Below are 27,920 nucleotides of genomic sequence, written 5' to 3'. Positions count from 1 at the left end.
TGTCGCGGTTTTCCAGCAAGAAGTCGACCTTGGAAGGGAGAATCGCGCGCGGAAGCTGTACCTCGTCCGAGGTAATCGGCCAGTCGAGAATATGGCCCACTTCCGGCCTCGCGAGTAGGGAGCGTGGGCCTTAGGTCGCGATTGCAGTAGTCGGAGTTTTTGCAGCAGGCGATCACGTACTCCAAGTCACCTGGACCGTGTAGCGTGCTATTCGTGCTGCACCAGATCGAGTACTCGGGCGACGGGAACGAGCTCTCCTTATCGTAACACCTGAGAACAATTTCACATGACGCATGACGGCTACATCCGGTTTGCGAACCCAGCGAAAACCGTGCCGCGACCTCTCGCGCCTCGAGTTCTCGCGTGTCCGCGAACGGCTGGTTTCGCGGCCGTTTGCGGCCGAGGAGACCGAACAAAACCTTTAACGGTACCTTGTCGACGGCATTCCGCCATTTCTCTATATTTCCCTTTCCTCCGGAAAGCTTTTCCTTCCGTCGCGTCGCGTGGCGCGCGGAAACGATCGATTTGGATGAACAAAATCGCGGTGGCTCATGAAATCAAGCGCGATGGACCATTTCCATAAAATAGGTGAGATCATTCCGAAAATTTTCTTCTCCTCCAGTCATTCCGAATTGGGTCTTTTCGTAAGCTACTTGTTGATTGCGATCGGCTGAACAGGGCACAGACTTGTATCTGAGCTCATTTGTCAAGTAAATAATGCATCCAATGTCTCCATACGCGACAAGGCGATATACGCAATTTTTCTATCAAATTTGTCCACACGCAGTACAATTTGTTGTAATTCACGATAAAGTACAACCTCGAATATCCGAACCATATACAATACGATTGAATGTACTAATCAGTGAACATTTAATCTAACTGTAATCCAAATTCATAATACATGCTCTCGTCCATCGATCGCTCGAGAATGAGTTGACCCCGAATGGATTCCCCGAGTCTTTCTTGACCCTTTCACATTCTTATTGCTTTATCACCGTCGTGATTGTGTAATAGGTTTTAACCTAGTCAATCAAGTCCATATTATGTCGGAGATAATTTTATACATTAAAAAATTCTATGAAAATTTCAGCTAATCTACAACCCACTTGCTCACCCTTTCTTAATATTATTTTAAATGTATAGCTCGACCGAGAACCGCAGCAGAGTTTCGTATTTAACAACATTATTCTAACATCATTTTCTAACAACGTCTTAACTTTTATCACTAATTTAAGCTAGTTCCAACGTGAAATAATTTGTTTCTTTTCATTTCAGTGATTTCTATCTCTCTCGAGATTATGTTGCCTAATTTCCGTTACATAAATCACAATAACTAACTTTTAAAGAACAACGACGTATGATGATACAGATGGTTATTGTAGAATCGCGGAGCGATGCATTACATTAGCACGATGAAGAGAGACAGTAATTCTATTTCTGAAGTTTTCTAATGAATCAACTCGGACCGTCAAACAGATGATACATATTGTCATAATACATGAGCAATGTCTTTCATAGCCACACTGAAAATTCGACTTTAACTTGAATTAAGCCTAATGCACATCTACGAAATCTTTAATATGGAATAGTAACAATAAAAATATTTCTACCGAACCAATTTATCGAATGAGCCCTTTACACGCTCAACACATTGATAAATTAACTTTCTAAACGCGGCTTCTCTTATGGCCACTAAGAGCCATAATAAGGCCACTTACGAACACTAAGATTAGTTCGCAATCACGAATAAGACTTACAACCTGTAAGCATACATCCATAATTTTCTAATTACAAATTCAAGTATCAGAAATATACACTCAGAACAATAATATTTATATTATTATTAGCACTACATTACTAATTTATCGATTAAATCATAATAAAAAATCCTTTCACGAACGATAGACGATGCATTAATTAAATCTGACTGTAGCATACGGAGACCTGAAGACGGGAAGAATATTCTTTTTGAGTCATATAACACAGTATTCTTATGAACCCTATATTTCTAAAAAGTGCAATCTTAAGATCGCTTTAAAATTTCATTTGTACAATTACTGGTGGTGGATTTCCCTCTTTTGTTCGTCCAAATCGAACGTATTCGCTGTTCTCGGTCGCGGAGATAACATTTCACGAAGGATCGATCGTGCACGATGCGTTGTAAATAAATTAAAGCAGCAGCAGCAGCTGCTCGGCTGTTTTGCTTTTCCTCCTCTTCTTTTCCATGCCGTTGCACTTTTTTTCCTCGGCGTGCTTTTTCTTCGCTTTGTCACGGCCGTGATAAATTACGCTTATTACGAGGTCGTAAATTCGCGAGGACACCAGCGGCGTGATACGTTCGGGAATAAATCATTAATAACTCCACGATCCGGCCGCGCCGCCGCTTTTTCTGTCCGGAGTAATTTGGCTCTTAAGGGGCTGCATTATAACGTCGTTATCGCGGCCCTTTTCTGCAGGAGCCGTTGTTATATTAAATTGTTTTTTGCCTGGGACGCGGCCGAAACTTTACAGATGACTGATCCTCTTTTCCCGTACTCTCGATCGAGTTGTTGCTCTCTGGCTGTGCTTCAATCGACAGAAAAACTCTAGATTCTCCGATCTTATTGTTTGCGAACATATACAGGGTGTCCCGGTACGCGAGAATTTTATCTTAATTCGAATAAACTATACTTTGTAGTTGCAACTGGAAACGCTCGAGAGATACTTGCAATTCCAAAATACGCATAGAGCACGATTAAAATGTTCTTGGCTTTTCTTATGTTTATAATGAACACGGCGAACTATACGATCTAGTAACGTTCCATTAACACTTTGACTGCCAAACGAGAAACCTCAAAAATTCCATAAAATCAAAGTAAAGTATTTAATGAAATAAAAATTGAAAGAAATTAAATGTATGACATTGAGTAGTCCTCCAGCTTTCTTGCATTTTACAGATCCTAATCAAATTTCGTACAATGAATATATTAACGTAAAAATTCATTTGAAAACCAGGAGAAATAATTCCGTCATCCACATGTGGGTGACATGGCAGTCAACGTGTTAATGTGCGATAGTTCGAGGAAAAGAGATGAATATAAATCGGCAAGAGATTCTTTTCTTATTGGTATCCTCCGAGTGAAAATATGAGTAAGGACACCCTGTATAATTTTTCCTAATTTGTATGTTCAGTAGCAGTTCTGAACACTTCGGACGATTTAACTGGGTGAAGTCATCGGAATGCTCGATGCTAATAATATCCGTTTAATAATTATTTGCGCCGCAAACGACCGTACAACAAGATACCATTAAGCATATTTATACGCCACAGCATACTTCTAGATAAGTAATCGGTCAATTACTTAAAACTCGTGAAAGTATGTACAGTGTATGTACAGACTACTGGAAAAAAAAGCATTTTAGTCCCCGAAAAGAACTGACACAGTGACACGAATATATACCAGAAGAGTTTCACAAGCTAGTGAAGAGGACAGGCCGCTAAAGGGAACTGTTTGTCAAATTGAAAATAACAATGAACCCGGTGTCTGGCGTACTGGGCCGATCGCTGCCCTTTTCCGTCCTTTAAAAGCGATGCGACGCGACAGCAAAGGAAATAGACGGATTAAACTGGAAAGACGTGCAGAAACGAGAATTACAATAGTTGCAACTATAGCCTACCGGCGAAACGTTCATGCAAGATTGTTTCTCGCTTAGTTGACTTTTGTTTCGGACATCTGCAACTGAATAGTCGCCGTTAGAAATCGACCGAGTATGTTTCGGCACTTTCCAATAAGCGATTCAATGCTGTGTCGATTGCGTTTCGGAATATTAAGCGTCACGTGTGTGCGTAACATTGCGAAACAATTGTATTAAATTAACGATTCGATTGCCGTTCAATTTCACGGTGCAAACGAACACTCGATTTATGTCGAAAACATAAAATATAACGAAGTATCGAGTGCACGATATTTATGGAAAATTAATTTTCACCGCTGTTGGTATTATCGGCGAGACAATCGAAATTTAATGACAAAACTGTTTTAATCATTTTTCCTATGAAACCTTTAGGAACCTGTTCCTGATCCTTTTCTGATTAAAACGAGACCAAACACGACACAATTCGAAGCACGTTTACCAGTTTAATTCACCGCACAGTGGAACCTTGATTATCCACTCGTGTTGCACTGGATCAGTTCGGATAATCGAGGTTCTACAGTATCGTGTATTTAAACGAGTAACTGTGATCAAATTGTGTCGTGTTTGGTGTCATTCCAATCAGAGAAATGTCACGAATATGTTGACAAATGTTTCAAAAACGAAAAACTCTTTAATCTGAGATAGCATCTTATAATTGAAGAATGCGCTTGTCGTTTGATGTTTACAGCACGAAGAAATTGACAGCTGCTTCTATCCAGTCGAATGGATTGTAACTTCGCTTTATCGGTCTTGCACGAACCTTCCGCCGTTGTAAACAACATCGACGACTACAGGAAAGGTTAATACGCGCGTAATCTATCGGATTTGTATGCAGAGGGATGGTGCGAGAGGGCTGAGAAAGGCCGGCCGTAGCGCTTCCAACAGTTCTGTTCGAAAGGAAATCGAAGGAAAATATTTACAAAAGATGTCCCTTTCTCTAAGGATCTGTTTGCCAATGTCACTACGTGTCTACTTTCGCTAGAGAGTGCAGAGAGGAGAGAGAGAGAGAGAGAGAGAGAGAGAGAGAGAGAGAGAGATACGGCAACATGCGACCGGTGCTTTCCAAGTCCGCTCGGGAGAACTTCCGGTCTCCGAGCACTTGTAAGCGAAGAAATGAAAAGAGGAGGAGGAGGGGGAGAAGGAGGAGGAGGAGGATACCTTGAAGTAACAAGCACCTCCGTAGGTGGAAAATATTTTTCCTTTCGTTTTTACATTATGACGTAACGCACGTTCTTTCACCTTTCTCGCTGGATTCTTTCGCAAATCATTATTCCAGAATGCTTGTACGTCAGACTTTCGATTGATGTATACTTTGAAAGCGTTGTTAAACAACTTTCTAAACGAGAGATACATTATCGCACGTAGTCGGCTGTGCTGCAAAACTACGAAGGAATAGGAAAGAGGGAAATGGATAAATCAATATTGGAAACATGACAGATGGTATGATATTGATCGCGCGAACACGATCGATAATAATTAACCCTCGATCGAGCGCAACAAGAAAAGAATTGTCCGGTTCTGTAGAAATGCAACCAAGTCAAGAAACAATGGTAATTACTCGGAATAGGGGGATCCTCCTCGATTTCAATGACCTTGAGATATATTATCAAGGTCATCGTTCTGAACAATAGTCTCTCCAAATGCGTTCTACAGTTTGTGTATGAGCACCGCTTTTCGACGTGACGACGGGAAAGAGAATAATATGTGTAAAATATGCGAAAAGCACGTCACGTTATAAGTTAGAAAATGGACTCTGTGCAGTATAAATAGTTCTTTGCAAATATCTAGTAAAGGAAGGTCGTCCGGCGGTAACATGTACAGGAACAATTTGTTCACTATTATGCTCCCAGCAACATATTTGAAGGTCATTGAAATCAGCCTGGGATCCCCCTATTCCAAATGATTAGCGAAACATTTAATGCAAGGAATCGTTATTCTCATATTTTTAGGCGACCGAGGGCTAAACTTTAGCCTTTAGATTTTCTAGATCATCTAAAAATGAAAGTACTGCGCGCAAAAAAAAAGAAAAAGAAAGGCAGATAGAGATAGAAAGACATCGAGAGATTGTCAGCAGGTGCAGTAGGCAGTACAATGCACAATTCCGCGTAGTGAAAGGAGGGGAGACGCCGCGCCGTGGTAAGAAAATAGAGAATTGGTTGCGATGCAGCGAGCGTATTGACATAATAAATATGCAGCGAAATTGTACGACGAAATAGAACACCAGACTACATATAATCGCGAACGATCGTTCGTCTGCTTGCGTACACAGCGGTCAGAAGAGATTTCAACGGCACGAATTGTTTATATCCCCTCCTTAGTTGTGAATTGAAAAATCTTGCTCAATCTCCCAAGAGGGATTTACCTCTCTTTGCCTTGTGGGCCCAAAATTGGTTGGCACACTCGGCTCTATCGTGATGACTAGACTATGGATTTTATGCATTCATGGGAAAAGGGATTAGTGTCATTTACACCGATACGTAGATTAAGATAATTTATGAATGTTGATCCGACTAAAACTGATGCAGAGAATGTTCATTTTGCATAAAGATCCACAATCTAGCGTTGATTTTCAAAAGTAGCGTATTCATACAATCCGGCTTTCAGTATTTTGCTGTATGTGATTTGAAAAGTACACTGCTGATCTGTATAGGTGATAACTACTAAATCAACAGTCGACTTTTTTTTATCACGAGGTTCTCGTTCCGTTTGCATAATATTTAAATAGCAAATTATCAATGCATAAACGCGCGTACGTACTGAAAAATATTAATTGTATTAATACGCTATGCGGTACAGAGTGGAAGGGTTGGAGGTGTGAAGGGATAAAAATATAAAAGCGTTTGAGAAAAGTTGTGGACATTCGACAGTAGCGTACGAATTTTCACTACCTTGATCAACTACGTGTTCTCCGATAATATGTACAGTGCTATTCAATCTACTACAGAATCAGCATCCGAGAAACGGACATACTAACTTTCAAAGTTAACGCTACGTGTCCACTTAAGACAACATTTTTGTGTCGCCGATGAAACACAAAAATTGTGATCACTGGTGAATTTTCATCCTCCACACGCAGATCAAACAAGAAGTTTCTTTGACAAGACTAACTTCGAGTCCCACTCGACAATAACGGTATCATAAACAGAGAACTGTTTTCTATTAAAACGTCAAACACTGCATCGACGGGAAGCCTGTTGATAGCACCCGAAAGGAAGCTTGAAACTCTTTTTTCACATGACAATCCGAAACGAAACGATGAGACTACGTTATCAGAAAATCTTTAGGCTTGGACCGTAGACTTCAAAAAGTTCTGAAACAATCGCCGACGGTTGAGATCGCATCATTCACGATGGCGATATCTCCTCGGCATACGGAGGGGCAATTATTGTAAAGTGGACGCGTAACTTACCGAACACGATAAGTAAATAAAGATATAATAGACTGGAGAGATAGTGCGAGATAGAGAGAGAGAGAGAGAGAGAGACAGAGATACAGGACAGTGATAGATATAAAGAGCGCTGCAGCAAAAGCCTGAGCCACCTGCAGAGTGTTCGCTACTTCCAGGTCGATGGACTGTACCTTCTTTGCGGGGGTGCAGCTGAGGTTTCAGATCCCGATTGCAAAAATCCTCTTTGCAGCACTCGATGACGAAGGTCGTGTTCCGCGAGACGCTCGTCATGCAGAAGATGAGCGGCTCGGGCTGTGACGACGACAGCTGTTTATCCACGCACCTTCAAGCCGAGTTTGCACCAGTTTCAGATAAAAGAGACAAACCAGGTTGTCGTTCGGGGAGGGCGGGGGCTGGTTTTTCACAGGGGGAGGGAACGGGGGCGATGACGATGTCATGCTTTTGCGCAACCCACTGTTCGAATACTCTCGTTGCGAACAGAAACGACACGGTTGCGTCGCTTCCGGGGGAGGAACTCGACTGTCTATCGATTTTCATTCGCCGGTAGAACGATAAGATTACAGACTCTTCTTTCTCATCTTTTTACACCTGGCATCCTCTTTTTCCCATTCGCTGAGCGACAGGTTCTCTGCCCTATAAAGGCACCGTGGTCAAATTCCACAAGATTTCGATGAGACTCACAGTGCATCCGAGACATATTCGAACGATAAATTTCAGATTCTCGACAAGCGGTGATAATTTCGTGGAAAAAAGATATTACAACGATAAATCTGGATTCGTTTTGAAGCTTGAAGCTTCTGTCGGATGATTGCAAAAGTTCGTGGCCGGATTGGAAATCAAACACAAGTTAACAACATTTTCGCAAGCCATCGTTCACTTTTATATGATGTAGCATGTGAAAAAATCAGACACGTTCCTTCTTGAAAATGTTTGAAATGTCTGTGAAAACATTAAAAAAAATTTCTTCGTAAATTAATCTGCCGCAGATTTGAAGATTGAAGCTTCCTTTTCACAACGATCCTCTAAAACATTCTGTACAGTTTTCTTTTTTGCTGTTTTATACGAAAATGAGAAACAAGTTTGTAAATAAAATATCATTGTAAAGTTGGCAGTACACCTTTCATTGAAAAGAAAAAAAAAAAAAAATAAATACGTGGATAAAAAAATCGTACATCGAATCTTAGGGGATCGTTATAAAGAGGAAGCTCGAATCTTCAAATTTATCGTAGATTCAATTAGGAGAAAAATTTTCCAATGTTTTTACAAGCGTTTCAGATACGTAGCTTTTTCGAAACAACGTGAGTCTTTAATTTCTCACCTAGTATGTTATGCAAAAATATCGTTAGACTAAAACGAACGACGGATTGTGAAAGGTGAAGCTTCAAGCTTTGAAATGAGTCCAAGTTTATTGTTGTACTATTTTTATCAAGAAAATTATCACGGTATAAATATCGACAATTTTTTGAGAATGGGAAATTTAGTGTCCAGATAACTTTTTGGATCCACTATATGTGAAGGATACGTCTTAGAAAAATATTGGATATTCTATAAAAAAATAAGTGTCGAGTATTTTTCTGAGAATTATTCCTCACACAAGTTTCATAAAAATCGGCTCGTGTAACTTGAATATCTTCCCTCGTTAGACTCAAATTGCAAGGACTGATGAGTATAAACAGACTGTACAATATTAGCTACAAATGTTCAGCTATTTTTATAAATAGTATTTCAGATCCTCGAAGTCTCAAAAAACTATAGTCTCAATAATGTGTCATAAACTATTATTGGCGACGTACAACTTTATAATATGGAGGTCACACGAAAGAAGTTAATTTTTGGAAAAGAATTTAGAAAGAAACCCAGATCATCTGACAGTTTTAATGTTTTATAAAAATTATTGATCATTTTTCACTAATATTCTGAAATCTATTTACACGCATCAAAACTTACAATGCAAGCCTAAATGAAGTTCAATACGTGCAGGAAGCTTAGGTGGATCCGGTTAGGTAACTCCGCGAGTACTGATTTCAAGGAGAGCAAACACGTCAATATTAAAAATTGTTCACAATTTCTACGGCAACTTAAAACAAAAGAGGATTCACTTCGAAGAGTAAGACATTCAAGAAATAGATATAATTCTCCAAAATCTGTAATTTCGGAATTACCTCACCAGTGTCGATTGCGTGTTCCTCTTCGTACTTACTGAAACTTAAGTGCCAACTTAACCCACCGAGTACTGGGACATGGAGTACTGTGCCGGGGTCATTTTTGACTCTCATCGATATTTCACTAATACGGGCGCGTTCACCATGTTGACGGTTACTTGGGTCATGAAGTCATCAAAAACATTACACGAACACTCTGATGTTCGAATTTTCATTATATGCATATTGCGTGTAGCGTTTTCGTTCTCGATGCAAATATAAGGAAATATTGTATACATATATAACAGCATCGTGATTCACGAAAAAATAATATTTATTCAATATTTCTATTGCATGTATTACATGTAGGCTCGTTTGTTGATTGTACGGGCATATCAAACAAATAAATAAAAATATTCCACAATAGATACCAGAAACATGAAAACGTTTCAATATAAAATATCGATTTGCGTGTTGTCCTTAACGGAGACAGTGATTTCTCTATATATGTCGCCAAGGGCTGGATGATAAACGTCGCGGAATTATCCCCACTGCCGCGGGGTATACCCCGTGAGAGGCCAAGAAGCACGAGAGACCTCGGACGCCGAGAATTGTAAACGTAACACGGCTCGGGTATGTCTCCTGGACGATACATGACGCTGGCAAGACCCGTGTTGTTGACATATATCGAGAATTCACTGTATAGTAAAGTTTTGGACCTCGGAGAACAAAAAGAAGAAGGCTGCTTTGGTGGGGAGCCTATATCACTGTGCGTGTGGCCTGAAACCAGCGGGTCAAAAATGACTCCGGCACAGCCCTCGGAGGGTTAAAGCGACGTTTTCAAACATACTTCGTTAAATCGTAAACCTCACTGTAGGTCAGGTCTGGGCAATTTATTGCCTGCGAGCAGCTGCCCCCACCACCGCGCTCTGACTCGCGCAAACGCAGTAGCGGAAGTAGCGGCTCGAACGACGGCAGCACGTGAGAACTGTCCCACCAACGTACCAATAGTGGGGGTAGCCAGTGACGTCAGGATCCGTACTGTAGGATCGCGATAGGATCGATCCCCACCCTCGACACGAATCATGGCGTCACTGGGTTAGACTACACTATAGCTTCGTGACGTCACTCAGGTCATGACTATAGCAGTTCCCCCCAACTATATTTTCCACACTTCCCTTGATCTGGTAGCGCAATCGGTAGCCCAGACCTGATGTAGGTATTAGTCAACTACAAAATGGACCGTGTCTCGCGAGAAACGTTTCGCGGCTTGGGTCGCTAAACAAACTCCAACAAACGTTTCACAAGAAAGAAAGAAAGAAAAAAAAAAGGTAGGAAAAGACTGAAACTCGTAAAAGTCAAGAAGCTCAAACGGTATGAAATCAAAGTGTACTGTTAAGAATTGAAAGGGAGAAGGGTAGAAGAAAAAAAAAAACACCGTGCAACTCAACACTCGTTTGCGATACCTGACAGTGGGGGTAGCCAGTGGTGATCGTCGTCCCTGAAATCCTATGATTGCTCTCGACACGACATCGCAGAGATCAAACCAAAATGAAAAGAAAAAAGGAGAAAATCGAAAACGCAAAACGATGCGCTATCTCTCGTCTTTCGTTCTGCTCGTTTGTTCGTCCGTTTTATCGGCCGAGGGAGGATCGTCGGCGATCGATGGATCCTCTCTCGGTCCTCGAACGAACCGGGTTCGGCTAAATCCAAGCAGGCACAATGTATCAAACCGAACTAGTCACACATCAAATTTAAACAATATCTAGACGTACATTTATGTGTATATATATATATGTGTATATTGAAAGAAAACAGAGGAAAACCAAAAAGTAAAAACGAAAACATAATAGTTAGGAGCAAACGAGCATCATTGCGGATGCAGTGAGATGTTGGTTAGTGGGAGTCGTTCAAACGAATGAATAGTCGTCCGTACACGTACATAGAAGTTCCTGCGCAATCTTCATTCGAATCTCAAACGTACGCTATTAGAGCGTGTCTCTTGCTATCAGAGTCGCCAGATTAAGACTGATCTCCCACTCTACCCTCCCCCTTCTACCAAGTTATTCCCCCACGCTTCTACCACGGCTTGGTCACGTGACGCGTTTCGTCTCTGTCGTGCATGCGCCACAACGTCACGTGACTAATGCGGTACTGACAGAGGGAGGGGGTAACTGTATTCCCCTCAATTCGAGTCTATTCCCCTGATCTGGCGACTCTGGTTGCTATAGCGGGATCTCGCGATAGCAATTGAATCGTGTGGCAAATCACTGGTTACCAAAGTTCTCCGCGAGGTACGCGACACGAATCATTAATCCATCGACGCCTGTTCGACGTCTGTCTTTTAAATGATAAGCACGCACCGGAAATTGAGAAATTTGTTCATTCATTTCAACCCTTTGAAACGCGAATACATGCGCTCGAAAATTCCTTTGGTAGCCACGTGAACGACGATTTCCGTGCGATTATGACTTTAAACTAGATAGCGCAGAGGGTTAACCAGAATGGTGTGCCCGGTCAAAAATGCACAAATAAAATTTTAATATTTTTGCTAACAGTTCAGGGAATAAGTACATCAATTTTTAATGAAAACTATGTTTGCTGTGGCAGGAAAATCCACGACAGAAGACGACGTAGGAATTTCTATTTGCACGGAATTGAATTTTCATGAAAAAAAAGAAGGACGAAGAAAAAACTATTAAAACGATATGCAGGCTCGAGGAAATTGCGACTCGACGCTTGTCAAGGTGATCCAGACCGACGGTAATCCGAACTGAATTGTGGATACGAGAAACGTGGCCGCAAGATCATCGACGATCGTCTCTTTCTGTCTCACCGGGTATCCAGACGCGGTATGTGCGGTTTCATTAGGCGAATTAAATAAAATCAATTATTTCTTAATGCGTCGAAGTCGTTCGGCTCCGAGAAACGAAAAGAACACGCCCCCCGACCGCGAATCTGCGAACATGCATTAAAAGATCGCTCGGCGCGCGTTGTAACTTCATTATTTCATTACGCTCGGTCGCCTTGGACGCCGAGTATTGTTTTTTAGCTCCTCGCTCTTAAGCCTTTGCATTCCCCATTAACACGAAACTTAATCCTCCGCATTCCATAATAAGATGTTCGACGCGATCATCGAATATAGAAGTTTGAATTTCGGGAAATAAGGACGAGAGAAGTTCGTATTTCCGGGATACGTCATCGTAATGCGTCGATTTTATTATTATCATTTTTGACAGTAATGCAGAATTTATTATAATATCAATTGATTCGCGTGCGTATTTGTTAACGTGCATTCTTTTAATTAACGGGAGAAGAAGTCTTATCGTACGTCAGAGAACTTTCACAAGTCTTGAGTGATGGAAGACTAATTAAAGTGTTTATATTAAAATCAGACAACATAGTGTGCACAGGATGTGTAAACTAGGTGGTCTTCTTTCAGGATACTATCAGTATTAGCAAACCAAACTCGCGTAATTATTTGCAATTAATTAGCCGCAACTGTGGCCTCCAATCAAAGCACGATTTTGTCGTGCATTCATAATTTAAAATATAAAGATGCGCATAAGGGCATATCTCCGCGCATTTGCAAAATCAAGTATCCTGAAAATTGATAATTGTACAAATAATTTGTAAACTTCGTGTTCAACAGAAAACCATTTCCTTTCTCTTTTTATTGTATAAATATTTAATGTACTATCATGCTACACACAAGGTTACAGTATTCAATAATTTAAACTTCCTTTTACCTTCTAACTTTCAATAGATAATTTTTGCAAATAAATTTATGGATACAGTAATGTCTCGATGTATACATAGTCACATTTAAAAAGAAAATAACCTTTTTGATATTGGACCATATGACTTAAATTTTTTTTAGAAGTTAGAACAATTAGTGTACTGCATGACCTGAAGAACGAATTTTCAAAAAACTGCAACAGGTTAGAATCGCAAGGAAAATACTAAAAGCTGTTTCTGTACAACTTTTTTATGTGGGCTTATATTGAAAATTTAAAAAAAAAACATTTTATAGATGAATTGAATTGAATTTGAATGAATCACTTCATCACGTCGAATAACTTCTAAATTATGCGTTGTACGTAAAAATTATTTCTACAGATGTTGTATGGTCTCGAGGGGGACATCACGTGGTGTACATGATTTCTTTATAAGTGGAGGCGTTCAGAAGATTTAAAGGTCAACTTTGAGTTGTCAAATGGAATCGTATATTTTTTATACACCCATCCATGCAGCTTTGTATTCTGTATAAAAAAGTATTAATCCATGCATGTCGAAAAATGATTAGTTTATCAAATATTTTAATTTAAATACTGCTAAGAAACATGGAAAACTGCAATTTTCACCATCTTTAACCGTTTGTAGCTCATTGTAACGTTGAACGATTTTTATGAAATTTTCAGAATGTATATAATTCGTACAGATCTACAAAACGTATTTTTTAAATTTTCAATACAGGCCCTCATAAAAAAATTGTAATAGACAACTTTTATTATTTTATTTGCTATTTTTAAAAAATTTCTTCTTCGCACCATGTAACAATCTAATTGTTCTATCTGCTCAAAACATTCAAGTCACGTGGGCCAATATTAAAACAGTTATCGAGGTTCTGCTAAATGAGTTCTGTCTCATTTCAAACAAAAAAATGCCACAAATTCGCCGATGAAAGCATCATAGAAAACGGAGTGTTGGGGATGAATTTGTCACAAATATCGTGCAGATCTTTTTACACAATATCGGGGCGTTACCGTACATCTAGAAAAACTGCCTGCTAAAAATTAGACTGGAGTCATTTTGCCCCGTTGTTTCTGGCGTCTGAAAATTAACCTCGAAACGTTGTCCACCTATTACAATACACTCTGTGCACCCTCTCGAATCGAGCACCAAGGGGTTTGCGTCCAATCGATGATCGATTCCACGGGGAACGCGTAGCAATGGCGGCCGCGTTGTCCCGTAGAATCACGCCGCGCGAAGGCAAAATGGAAACAAACGGACGAAGATGAATAATGCCCGATAATTAGTTACGTTTTTGTAACCCGAAAAACTCAGATTGATCTCGGATTCGCGTGCGCAAGCACATTTACGCGCGTACACGCCACCAAGTGGATAATGATCGGCACACGTAATCCGTTAATTACTTCGTTCGGTTCAAAAGAAACTTGTTTATTTTCGTTCTCCCCTTCTCTGGACCGGTTTAGGCTGTGGCCACAACGAACGAGTGTTCCGATGAACCGAATTGGATAAAAAGGCTGTAAACGTTTGGCAAAACTTTAGTCTTAAATATTCATTTGTATAGGGATAATATTATTGGCCTTTATCTCTGAGAAAGTTTTTTGATCTTGAAAAACTTTGGACATTTTTATCCTTGAGCGAAAAGAAAGATGCACGTAAACAATGAAAAAGAAAAGAAAATGTTTTTCTTCAAGAAAAAGATTCGTTATTTGATATTAGATAAAATACACTACTTGAAACACTGAAGAGACATCTTGATAGACCTTAAGAGTACTTTAACATGGCAATGCAAACATTTTGTTGTATGATGAATAAACAGCGGATCTTCATGCAAAATAGAAATTGTCCGCCTGAATTACAACAAACTGGAGTAATATAGAAAATTATTTTCTTCCTTAATATTTTCGATAGGTTGAAACTAATATAACAGTTTTAAAATCCGCTGTCTGATAATGAACGATGTTAAAGAATATATCTATAAATAGACAAATTTTCGACCGCATATTTCCGCAGAAGAAAGATTTACAATCTTCACAATGCTCGATCACATGATCGTACGATTAGTGTTCTGATGAATTCGTGCGACTTCTGAAGAAAGAAACTAGTGTATAAATTAATTTGCATTCACGTAAGAATCAATTTACTTGTAGTTCTGACGCATTCGTTACTTCATCGGAAAATACACTCGCTGTGACCATAGCCCCGGGCGTTCGTGACACACTCTCCGAGTTTTGTGTACTGGAATACGTCATTTATCAAGAATCGAGAAGAATTATTTCAATTTTTTATTGCTCACGAATAGACCACGCTTAACTTGCTTGCACCGCTCTTAACAGTTTTCATACAACAACGACAAATGTTATCTTATATTTGCGAAGTTCTCTCGAGTGACGAAAGTTTTCCAAAAAAAAAAAAAAAATCGTAAATGAATAGAAAAAATAAATAAGACAGACATTTTCAACGATCCTTATACGTCTCGTCGGACTGTTCCGAGAATACGTAAGATTTTGTTATCGACGGAACGACGTGAATATTTTTCTTGCCGATGCAAAAACCTTTCGTTGCATAATATTCTCGGGTCCGAGGGAATCGAGTTCCCCGAAAAACATAGCCGTTCAACGTAAGAATAATATACCTGTGTCCCAGTGCACACGTCAGAGAATGCGTAAAAGAGCAACGAAGGTCGGATAGAAGGATGAAACGAATCGTCGCGGTGCGTTACACTTTCCCATCTCCCCGGTTACGCGGAACGCGGCTTGTTGCGCGCGGTTTACCCTAACACCGCTCGTTCGCACCTGCGTTAAACATCAATTTTGTACCCGTAAAACCTGGCCGGTGGACATTTACGTCGCCGTTCAGGCACCGGGTCGCTTAAACAGTTTCCGGTCTTCAGCTAAATCTTCCGAACTGGGCACGGATTAGAGCGGTGGATTTACCCCGGATAAGTGCCAGTCGAATCGACCGTAAAGCTTTCTCAGCTCGGTTTCTGCGAGCGAATTTTTCTCTCAAATTTTCGAGAAGGCAACTTTATTTTTATCTGTATTTTTCTATCAATTCACATTTTTATTGCTTCAACCATCACGATATTGTAATATTTTTGAACCTGGTCGAATTCATATTTTGTTAGAAATAGTTTGGCATTTTAGAAAATTCTTGTTGTCTTTCTCTTTTTCGTATGGTTTGAAAATTGTAGAGTATTTGTAGGAAAACACTGCAAGTGTCAAAACTGAAAAATTACTGATAATCACTGCCATTGTTTCTTGCACGAGATATGTACTTCCGACAAGACGGGGCTCCTCCTCATAATTGTAGAGCGGAAAACCTTTTTTTTTGCATAATATGTTTAACGATAAATGGATCGGAACAAAGGAACTTATAAAATGGACAGCAATATCCCCCGATTTGTCATCACAAGATTCTTTTATGGGGACATATTAAAGATATTGTTTACACTACACCACCGAGAAATTTAGACGACTTGCAAACTAAGATAAAAGAAGTCTGTGCATCCGTATCTAGTGCAACATTGGCAGGAACTACCAGGAATGTAGTCAGCAGAACTCAAAAATGCATTCTTAGTAATGAAAGTCACATTGAACACGAGATGTAGTCTTATCACTACACATACCAGTAAATAAAATACTACGAAATGTTAAATCTATTTCTTTTATTTCTGCCCTTGTATGACCCTGAAGGCCGTAGTTTACTACATGGTTGAACTCGTCTCAATGTCCGTTTTCATTTGATGTAAACAAATATGTAGTATTCCATTGAAAAAAATGAAGGTCGCCTTTGTTTCTAGAAAAATATTAAAAATTCACAAAATTGAGATGCGCTATAATATTCCTAGTAAAATATACTACAACTACTTCCTCTTCGGTTTTTTTCTTCTAATTTTTACCTTCTACGAGAAAAACGCTGGTGCAAATTATCACGAACACCCTGCATATAGTATAAATTGGCTGTAAAGACATCTTGTAAAAAGTTCCGTAACCTTTTTTTCAAAAATACCTTTAGATTAATTTGAATATGAAATTAATATTATATATTAGATTAATATTAAAGCATATTATACTCCAAAAGAAAAATCATGTGTTTAAAAGCGAAGATGAATGAACAGTATAGTTTCACAGAATGAATTTGATAAAAGGCAGGGCAATAAACGAAATTCTCCTCCTTCAATCGTCAAGTTTGTTTTATCACCACTTGGCGGAATTGGCCTTTCCCGAAAAATCTTTCGCGAAAGCGTGAAATGAAAGAACAATAGAAATCTGTGATCTCGAGTTGCTCCGTAAAACTTCTGATAGTTCTCGACGTGGTCCGCGTAATCTGGTTTGTCGACGCTGCTTGTGTGGTATACTCGGTCCCATTACCAACACCTTCTGCAAATTAGAAGAGGCGAACGCGAAACATCATAAGACCGAAAAACGAAATATGTAGAAAGAAGAAAAAAAAAAATCAAACCACGAGTGCTCACGACACTCGACCGCCGCGAGGAATGCAGTTAATGATCTCGTTAGGAAGTTCGTTATTACGCTTGTTTTCACGGTTAGCTATAAAGAGCGAGCGTGTGCGCGCGGAGTTTAACCAGGCTCGTCCGTGTGCCCGTTTTGCGAGCTTGTGGCCACGCGCCGAGCGATGCAAATATTTCCGCGAAACTAACCGCCCCGCAGCCGAAAACTGAAAACAGCCGGCAACGGCTCATTCAATTTTCGAGTTCCGTTCGAGGGAACATGGGATTACCGGACGAAATTGCGTCGCGTGGAATCGCGCCATTCGAATGGAACGTTCTGCTCGATTTTCTTTTTACCGGTGTCACTTGTCACCGGTGTCTTCAGCCTAACCCTTAGCACTCGAGTGGTGACTCTGAAGCACCACTAGAAATTGTTGTGGCATTATTTCAAAGAAATGACGAAAAATATTACAAAATAGTTGTTACATTACCAAATTTGTATTTAATACATTACTATCTATTTAAATATTATATGTAGAAATCGGATCAGTTTCGTATGAATAAAATGAAAATATTCTAAGACGGAAGAAAAATTTAATTTTAGAATGAAAATAGCGCCGAGTGCAAAGGGTTCACTGAGAGATTAATCTACTGTAGTTTCGTAAACTGAGCTTTTTCAGTTTTGACTCAAATTTTATGGAGGAATTGCAGCCTCCAAATAATAAATATATAAATAATATAAGATGCGGTAGAAAAAAAAATTTTCGCAAACATTGCACTTGGCCAGAATCATGGAGAAAATGCTAAAACTTACTTTGTACAACTTTTTTAACCGGGCCTGTTTTGAAAATTTAAAAACTGCATTTGGCAAATATGTTATATACATATATTCTGAAAATTCCATTGAAATCGGTTACAGACCGAAAAACGTGAAAAACAGCGATTTTCACCATCTTTAACAGGTTAACTGACTTATTTTTGACTAGCTTTAGAAATTCATTGATTTTAATAAATTCCACATTTATTAAGATCTTTAGAACTGAATGGGGTTAAGACAGTATCCCCTATAATACATTTTAAATTTCTAGTTTCGGTTTCATTAATTAAATTACTCTAATTTTGTGAGAATCTCTGGGGTTGGTTATGAAGAAATTTTCAGGGTGTATACAATCAATACAGATCTACAAAACTTTTAAAATATTCTTTAGACTTTTTAAATATTCGATACAGGCCCGCGTAAAAAAGTTGTAAAAAAGAACTTTCTTGTATCTTCTTAGCAATTCGGACGAGTAGCGATTGTTGCAAAATTTCTTTTCTCTTCGAGTAGTAAAACAATTGATCTAACCTCTCAAACAAATCCAAGCTGTATGGTAAAAAAGTTATCGTCCTTTCAAAAGTGTCCGAATATCACCGTGAATCACTGTAGTTGAAAATTATAGAAATTATACAATTGATTAGCGATTAGACAATGTACATATTACTCGTCTACAGATTTTATGCACTCATAACAAAAAGCGAGTAGATGCAATTTAAACGGTAGAAAGATTGACAAAATGATTTCATAAGGAAACAACGTTCTCGTTTTAAGAAATATAAATTGGCTGTCAGAACTGATGCAGAAAGCATTTCTTTTCCATAAAGATCCACTAGTCGCGGTTAAAGTAACTTGTGCAACGAACGCGGACAATTCGTGTGGTAGTGAGCCACATTAAAATCTTTATCAGAGCGTAAAAGTGCTGTCTGAGTTATAGTTCAATAAAACCGTCGGGCATCGAGGATTTGAAAATCTTGCGGTGCTAATTCGCGGTAATGCCACTTAAATTTATGTGGATCAAATTTCAAGCAACACAGACACCGCGCCGCCGCGCCACGGTGGGGGAAAACCGGTAGTTATCCTGGTATCCATAAAACGAGCAGAATTTCCATTCCGCGGCGATCGCACGATCGCCCGATAATTTCCCGTAACAAAAGCGGAAAATTTGCATTGGAGGGTCGTTCGACGTCGGTCGTTAAAAACGCGCGGGCGAGAGTTGGTCCCGGGACTCGCCATGCTGTGCTTGTTCCACGGGACAGAAAGATCGCGCGCAGTGCGGTATTTTCGCCGGCTGAATAAACCACACCCAAAACGAGCATTACGCGAATCATTTTGCAATTTCTGCCCGCATCGATTTAGAAAACTCGCCGCACGGGAATATTCTGCGCATGCCTTCCGCCCGGGCCGGCCGCGGATTAGTGTGTTTGCCACTCACAAGCCTACGATCTGCGAATGTTACGGCCTCTCGAAATCTTTGGCCAAAAAGTACACCGTTAGAAACAAGATATTAATGTCTAGATTAGGAAAACAACACTTCCGACTGGTTAAAGTCGCGTCTACACCCGAACTCGCGTCTCTTCCGCCTTGACCTTCGTCGCTTCACTTTAGCACAAGGTGGTCCCGAATGAAGATTTATATCATGAAGAATGTGCAAATATTTGTCAATAACGCTGGCAATTTAACGTAGTCACGATTCAACACGGAGACAAATACAAAACAAGAGACCTCAAGTAGGCATGAACAGTGGTTTCTCGATATATGTCGCCAAGACCTGGATGATAAATGTCGTATACCCTGCGAGGGGACACGAACCTCGAGAGACATAACACGGCTCGGGTACGTCTCTTGGACGATACACGACGCTGGCAAGACCCGTGTTGTTGACATATATCGAGAATTCACTGTACTCGACAGTAAAAGTTCAGTGCTTTCATTTTATATTGAGTTATTATCGAAATTATTTTTATTACGAATGATAAGGTGACGATATCCAATTTTTTTAACTTCGAACTATATTGCAGAAAGAAGCATTACTAAACTGCGGATTTGATGCATTTACCACAAATATGAGCAGATGCAATTTAAAGCACTGGATTGGTGGAATGAATTTAAGAATATCAGTGCATTAGTTTCAGTCTATTAAAATCGTTAAAGGACGAACGAAATTTCTATTTGGCTCCTGTTTCTTGCCATGGATGGAAACAATCGTTATTCTGCGTAAAGAGCCACAGTCAGCTAATGACTGACATCTAGCGGATTTTTATGCAGAATAAAAATTTTCTAAGTCGATCATATGAAAAGGAAGTTAGATGAAAATGTATTTCCTCTTCCAATAAATTCAACAACATCCTTCCAGTGCCTTCACAGCGTGTCTTCTCACTGTTCCATTTTGTCATAAATGCATAAAATCCTCGGTGACATCTGATCGTCAAACGAATTTGCAAATCGATTTTTCCGTGCGAATAAAAATGACGTGTCTACCAAAAGCCAGCTTTTCCGACACCTTGATTCGATTCTATTTGTTCCCACGTGTAATTAAAATTCTCGAACAGCTAAACGGACGTTGTGGACAACCGCGCGTCGACGAGAAAGCTGTCAGGAGCTTGCCTCGGCCGCAAGACACGTGTCTTCATCGAAATAGCAGATACGAACGGCGGAACTGCAGACTGAAAGACAAGATAGTGGTTAAAGACGCGTCTTCGCCACCTTGGCCTTTGCTGTGCAGCTTGAGAGCCTGCTGGAGGAGCCACGTGGTCTGATAAGCTACTGACCTAAGCCGCGAGACACGTGTCCCTATCGGAGCATATGGCAAAGCTGCACGCCAAAAACCATGGCCGTGAGGACGCGGCTTAACACTAGGTTCACAGGTACCGTCAAAATGACCGTGTTCTAATACTTTTAATTTGCGATTATTGAGATTCCAGACACTTCAGTGAGGAATTATTCAACAAATTTATTTCATTGAGTAGAGGGTGAGGAACAATTACTGTGCCTACATAAATTATACTTATTTTATTAATATTAAAAAGGATTTTAATGACAAAAATTTCAATATCTATTTTTTAATATACATTATGCTTTAAAAATAAGTATATAATTATACCCCTACTCTACATTGTAAAAACAATGACTAAAATTTAGATAGATACACTCTTCTTATTTTAAAAGTACGAAAAAGTATAATTAATACAGGCACAGTAATTGGGCCCCCTGCCTTACACTGGAAAAACAACGGCTAAAAATTTGGATATATATACTCTCATTATTTTAATAAAGTAATGCAAAATGGTCACTTTTAGTGCTCCGTAAACCTAGTGGTAAGCCCACGTGTCTGTCTCGTGTTGGCTTTGCAGTGACACTTTGCCGCGCGGCTTGGCAAGCTGTTAGACGTCGCATGATCGGAAAAGCCATCGCTCCAAGTTAAGCTCGATTTATACTATCCGCACAAACATTCTTCAATGCATTTGAATATAGGTATTTTTATATTATCCGATCGTATCAGCACAGACGCGTATCAGAAATTAAACAAAAAAAAATATTAATACAGTGAATTCTCGATATATGTCAACAACACGGGTCTTGCCAGCGTCGTATATCGTCCAGGAGACATACCCTAACCGTGTTATGTTTACGCTCCTCGGCGACCGAGGCCTCTCGAGTTTCGTGGCCCATCATGGGGTATACCCCGCGGTAGTGAGGATAATTCCGCGACGTTTATCACGCAGGCCTTGGCGTCATATAGATAAATCACTGTATACTGAACGAAACCGTTCCGTGTCTGAGCGTATAGCATAAATCGGCCTTCGTGCGGCACGCATTCTCGCCAGGACAGCAAAGTTCGCCAAAAGAGAAGGTTGTGTGTGCCCGGCTTAAGGGACGGGCACGACCGAATCCGAGCGATCGAGCACAAAGGAATGCGTTCAAGTATCAGGCGAGATCCAATTTATCGACGTTTGAATGCGCGAAGATTCAATTTGTTCAGATGCACGAACGGGGATAAACGCGTGGCCGCGGCCGAGTGTTCTCGCATGATGAACAAACAACGAGAGGACGTTCATCTGCGTTTGATCGTATGTATTCGATAATTGCTCTCGTCGTGTATTCGCGATTGTTCGCTTGTTCGTTGCTCGCTTGTTCGTTGCTCGCTCGTTCTTGCCGGTTTGGGTGTAGACGCGACCGAACGTGTCGCTTCCGCTGATAGAATACCTGAAGACAATTTAGGCGAGTCGGAAGACGATAAGACCGGATATAAGTTCCGGTTGCAGAAGTCTGTGTTGTTGCAGCAGATCCTGGACCGATAGGTACCCGCCGGCTTACCAAAGCAGAAAAACGGCACTTCTGGTGGAAACCAGTGGCTTCGGTTGAAACACCTTTTCACAACATCATTTTATCTTTTTTTTTATGGATTCGTGGTATCGCGGGACGCACAGCCGGATCACCGTGTTCTCAATTACAAAAATCTGCTTAATGATTTATCCTAGTCTAAAGTATGATTATTCAACCCTTTCGACCCTGATGGAACACACACATCCCAGTAATGTTCCGAATCTTCTGTCTTCTTGTCTATGCACTATTTTGTACTCTTTTAGCTTGACTGTTTGACTGTATGCTATCATCTCCGATTAATAATTATTATCAATAATTAACATAGATACGTGAAAGGTCATTTTCATGACCTTTTTGTATGACAGCCGTCTTTCAATTCATAGTATAAAGTAACTATTGTGTTCAAAATTAAAACAAAAGTTTCAGGTTCGGCATACACTCACTCTAAGCATCATCAACTTCCAAAAAAAAAAAAGAAAAATTCAAACAGAGATAACCTGGGTCGAAAGGGTTAAGCCAACTTTGCAGTTTTCGTACCATAAAATAACAAAACTTTTTACATAAATAGACTTTTACGTACACTTCTATGTTGCAACGATATCCATGAACTTTTCAGTAAAAGATAAAAGCTGTTCTGTTTGTTCCGCATTGAAAATGACAATATCAAATTAAGAGAAAACTGGCATCCTGAAGATTATGTGCCGCTTTGTCGATCTTTCCTAACTTTTCATGAGCTGTAACGTCGAAACGCTGTAACTTTGGATATCGAGGGATACAGTTCTGGAGACATTGCTCATTAAAAAAATGTAAAAAGATTTGTCGTGGATTTTAGACTAGAATACCCAAGGGAATAAACGAGACGAGAATTCTCGGGATACACAATTTCTTAATTTTTCATGAGCTGTAACGTCGAAACGCTGTAACTTTGGATATCGAGGGATACAGTTCTGGAGACATTGCTCATTAAAAAAATGTAAAAAGATTTGTCGTGGATTTTAGACTAGAATACCCAAGGGAATAAACGAGACGAGAATTCTCGGGATACAGGGTTGAACTCGCGCGTCACCTCGCGATCACTTGATAGTAGGAAATTGTCTCGTGCCGCTTTCGCGTTTCGGCCAATCAAATAATTTCGGCCATGCTATTTTTGATACGATCCTTGGCTGAATTATCCAAATCATCTGTCTGGGGTATTAAAGATTTAAGCCCTGTCCGCACGTCTGCGACCTCAGCCATTCGTGTATCGTCTCGGTCGATTTTCTTCGATTTCGACACCGCACATCTACATCGTTGGCTTCCTACCCTGACGATACCGCAGAGCAAATCTTCGAATTTTTCCGAGTAACTCGAAATATTTCAGTCCGTCAATCAGAAATAAATTTAATTTGCTCTCTGTTACCGCGCACAACGGTCGCAACTATCAAAGTTCCGATCAATTCGATCTACAGGGTGAGGCACCTAAGACAAGCCTCCTGAAGAACTTCTACATTTTTTGAGATAGGAAAACATGTTTCGGATAAAAGTTGTTTGGTTTTGAGGGGCCCATTACGGTGTACATAACTTTTGTGCAGGTTGGAGATGCTTAGGAGATTCGAAGGTCGACTTAGTTTTTTAAAATGGAACCACATATTTTTGAACACTTCGAAATCAAATTTCAAAGTGTAAACAGAGTGCTTCAATCCAAAATAATCTGCTACAACAGATGCTAACTTTCTGCAGCTGGTCCTTTGTGTTTCTGTATCATTTTGAGTGTATCTGTTGTAGCAGATTATGTTAGATTGAAGCACTCTCTTTACATTTTGAATTCACTCAGTTTGATTTCATTAATAATGCTTGAAATATCCTATTAAGTAATCATTCACAGTAAATTTATATTTTTCATCCTTTTTTTACGTTTATGACCTTGAATGACTATACCGTTGAAATTGTCCCGAAAAACTAAGTTGACCGTCAAATCTCCTAAGCATCTAAACCTGAGAAAAGTTATGTACGACACGCAATGGGCGTCTCGACAGTAAACAACTTTTGTCTGAAACATTTCTTAGGTGCCTCACCCTGTATATCTTCTGTGAAACGAGAAAGCAATAAATTAACCACGAACACGGTTGAGAAGTAACAATATTTTCAAGATTATAGAGAGCGCAAGTAACGCACAAGGAACGTGTGTTCGAAATTTTCGAGAAGCTTCCTCGATTGTTCGTAATTTTGGCTACCCCCACGCGATTAACAAAAGGGGAAGAAAAAAGGAAAGAAAAAACAAATGAAAAGAACAAGGGAATACTGGAAGTGAAGCGGAAGGGCCGAGACGGTTCTCCGATTCCTGCAAAATGTCCAATTTGCCGATCGCAGCTGCGAAATCTGAAAATTCGGTGTCGCGTAGCGTTACCAACGCGACCACCGGCCGACAACAATATGTAATTCGTTTCCGTTGAGACTCCCAAACCAGGCGCTAATCATGCCCCGCAGGGCCAACTGGAAAAAAAGGCGGCTAAACGTTCCTAGAAACTACAACGGGGGGAATCGATCGGTAACAGAACGTGACTGTTCAACTTCCTTTCACGGTGAACGCGATCGAAACGGCCGGGAATTACCGGTGCCCGAGTAACTCGAAATATTTGGCCAGTGTAGCTACACAGTGGCTCGGAAACACTATAGCCTGATATCGCTGAATCTTTCTGCAAAATACCGTCAAATCCTGGAATTTTCAGGATGATGCAAAAGTTGATTACCGATTCGACACTAAATTATCCGCATAGCGGCACGAGTAAAGAAACTACCTAGACTCGATAGCGTTTTGCGAGATTTCGAGATTATCCACACTTTTTGAAACGAAAGTTGTTAAAGAAAATGGTTATTTCGTTTTACTATGCACCGGTCGGTCGAATGGCTTGTTTCAAATTTTTTTTTTAACTGTGATTATAAAGACTCTTTCGTAGAAAATGTTTCAAGCATAGATCACAATAAAAATGATAACAAATCTAAATAGATTCACTCTTGTCGTTCGTATAAAACAGCACACACCAGCTATATTCAATGTTCGGTAGGTTTAATGTTAAAATATTTCGAAGTTCTTCTTTCCGTACGCTGTCGATCAAAAATGCGATATTATTTTATATTAAATTTTATTTTTTAATATTAATATTTATCAATATTTCTTTTATATTGAATTAAATTTTTTTATTTTATATTTTGTATTTAAAGAAAGCGAGATGTTATTTTTGTTGTTCTACATATATTATAGTAAACTGATCGTGATTGAAACACAATTGTGTTGGAATGAAAAAGTATTTTAGCAGTATCAAGAGAGAACAACTGTTAACGTTTAAAAAAACGGAAGTGAATAACATTTTCTATCTTATAATAAAATATTGCAAGACGAAAATCATGAACAGGTATAAGTTATCGGCATTGACTCTATAGATTTTGTGATATCATTATAAAATAAATTGGATAATTTATTTTCTGTTAAATATCAGTGTTCCCACGATATTTATTTAAAATACGTTTTAAAAATTGTACGTCTGAGAACTTCGAAATAAATCATTGCGCGCATTTCATTGGCGCGTGAATATTCTGATAATGTATTAAAATATTAATTAGGTAGCTTTATGGCTCTACAACACTTGACATTAAAGTCGCGATAATTCGAAGGTACTTAATTAACAGTGCTTACCCATTGATCTAGTGGAATCAGTAATCCATCACTCGACAGTACTGCTTTAATAAATCTCTAATAACAATATTACTCAATTCGTTAGTTGAATGATTACGCGAACAACAAAGTGTTAACATTATTTGCTGAAATAATATTTTCTTCAAATCGATACTAAATAAAGTAGTTATTTTCGAGCCACTCAAGCACACAAATTAGCCAAACTATTGGAGTACTCAATCATCAAATGTACGTTCAATTATCATTTTCTCCTATGATAGGAAAACCTTGAAACAGGTATTCTCAAACGACCTGTCTCGAAATCGACGAGTTTCTCTTGATAAAGCGATCGCGACTGAAAACAATATCGGGGTTATGTAAGAACGATAACATGTGACTATTTTTTTTGCGGCCCGTTCAACCGAGAAACGATAAAACAAAATTCCACTGATCACTCGTTTTTATCGCCACGATAGACAGTCATTCAATTTGGGCAACGTCTACCGATCGATTCGACCGGAAAATCAAACGACAGATATCTTTGTCGTATACTTGAGTACACTGCTTTCTTGTTCGAATGCTTTTGCAGCCAACAAGATAGCATTCGAAACAACATCTTCTCCGGAAGTTAGAGAATCCCGAAATTCAGAAAATTATGAAAAATGAATTTGCAATTACAGTAATTCATCGGTAACAGAAATTTATTGTTCGTGACGTAGTACAGTCTTAAATTATCTTGGAAACGGTAGAAAAAATATCGAGAAGAAGTTTTACACAAAAATTGCACGAAATAATTTGTGAAAAATTCACGAATCTCAAGTCATTCCCACTACAATCCACAGAATTGAGTTTTGGTGAATTCGATCCTTAAAACTGTAATACGACGAAAATGAAGAATTAATTTCTACTTACAAATGTATTATTCTACTTGCACCAAGAGTTTTATAATGGTCTGAACTTCCGGGTTCCCTAACTTCCCCTGTTAACTTGGTGTGCATGCTGATTAGCACTCGTCGTTTAATCTAAACGACGTAACGTTATCCGTAACAACTTTATTACATAATTGGCTGCACGACATTTCAAAGTGCAAACTTTGACGCAAATCGAGGCACGATTATATTCTTTAACACATTTCTCGCGAACAAGAATTAAAAAAGTCTGCTACTATTGATAAAAAATATACTTGTACATACTCAATGTGTACTTTTCATAGGAAATTCAGATGAAAAATTTAATTCCGCATTTCAACATTGAATCGTTAACGTGTTCGCTTGTACTTCATAACTTATCGTATATCTATTACTTTATTGCTTCAATATTGATAACAGAGAAGTAAAATTGATTTAAAAAATATGGGAATACAGTAAATTCTCATTACGAGTCAGTGCCAACCTTACAATTTGGAGTCAGTGGAACAACTCACACCACCGCGGTGAGTGGTCATGTGTGTGGTGAGTGAGTCAACATTGTCTGCTATATCGGTGTGAGACCAGAAGACCACTACTAATCCAATTACAAAACTTCTTCATTTTTCGTTATTTTTTAATGAAACTGTCACTAACATATTCGTGGCATTTTTTCTAATTAAAATGAAACCAAATATGATATAATTCCGATGATATTTGCTTGTGTAATGAACGATGGAAGTCTTCCCATAACAATTACATTAACGGAAAATCAGTGTCAATGTGATCCGA

The 27,920-nt window shown here is 39.3% G+C and overlaps 1 protein-coding gene across 1 annotated transcript in view; it reads right to left on the bottom strand.

Annotated features, from left to right (window-relative positions):
* Babo (TGF-beta receptor type-1 babo) overlaps positions 1-27,920 on the bottom strand; it is a 63,379-nt gene that overhangs the window by 21,434 nt on the left and 14,025 nt on the right. The window contains exon 3 of the mRNA XM_076787129.1: positions 62-270. Within this exon, the coding sequence (XP_076643244.1) occupies positions 62-270 (209 nt within the window). The remainder of the gene's footprint in view (positions 1-61; positions 271-27,920) is intronic.

Source organism: Halictus rubicundus, chromosome 4, assembly GCF_050948215.1.
Source record: "Halictus rubicundus isolate RS-2024b chromosome 4, iyHalRubi1_principal, whole genome shotgun sequence".
NCBI lineage: Eukaryota > Metazoa > Arthropoda > Insecta > Hymenoptera > Halictidae > Halictus > Halictus rubicundus.
This window is presented reverse-complemented; position numbering and strand designations above follow the sequence as displayed.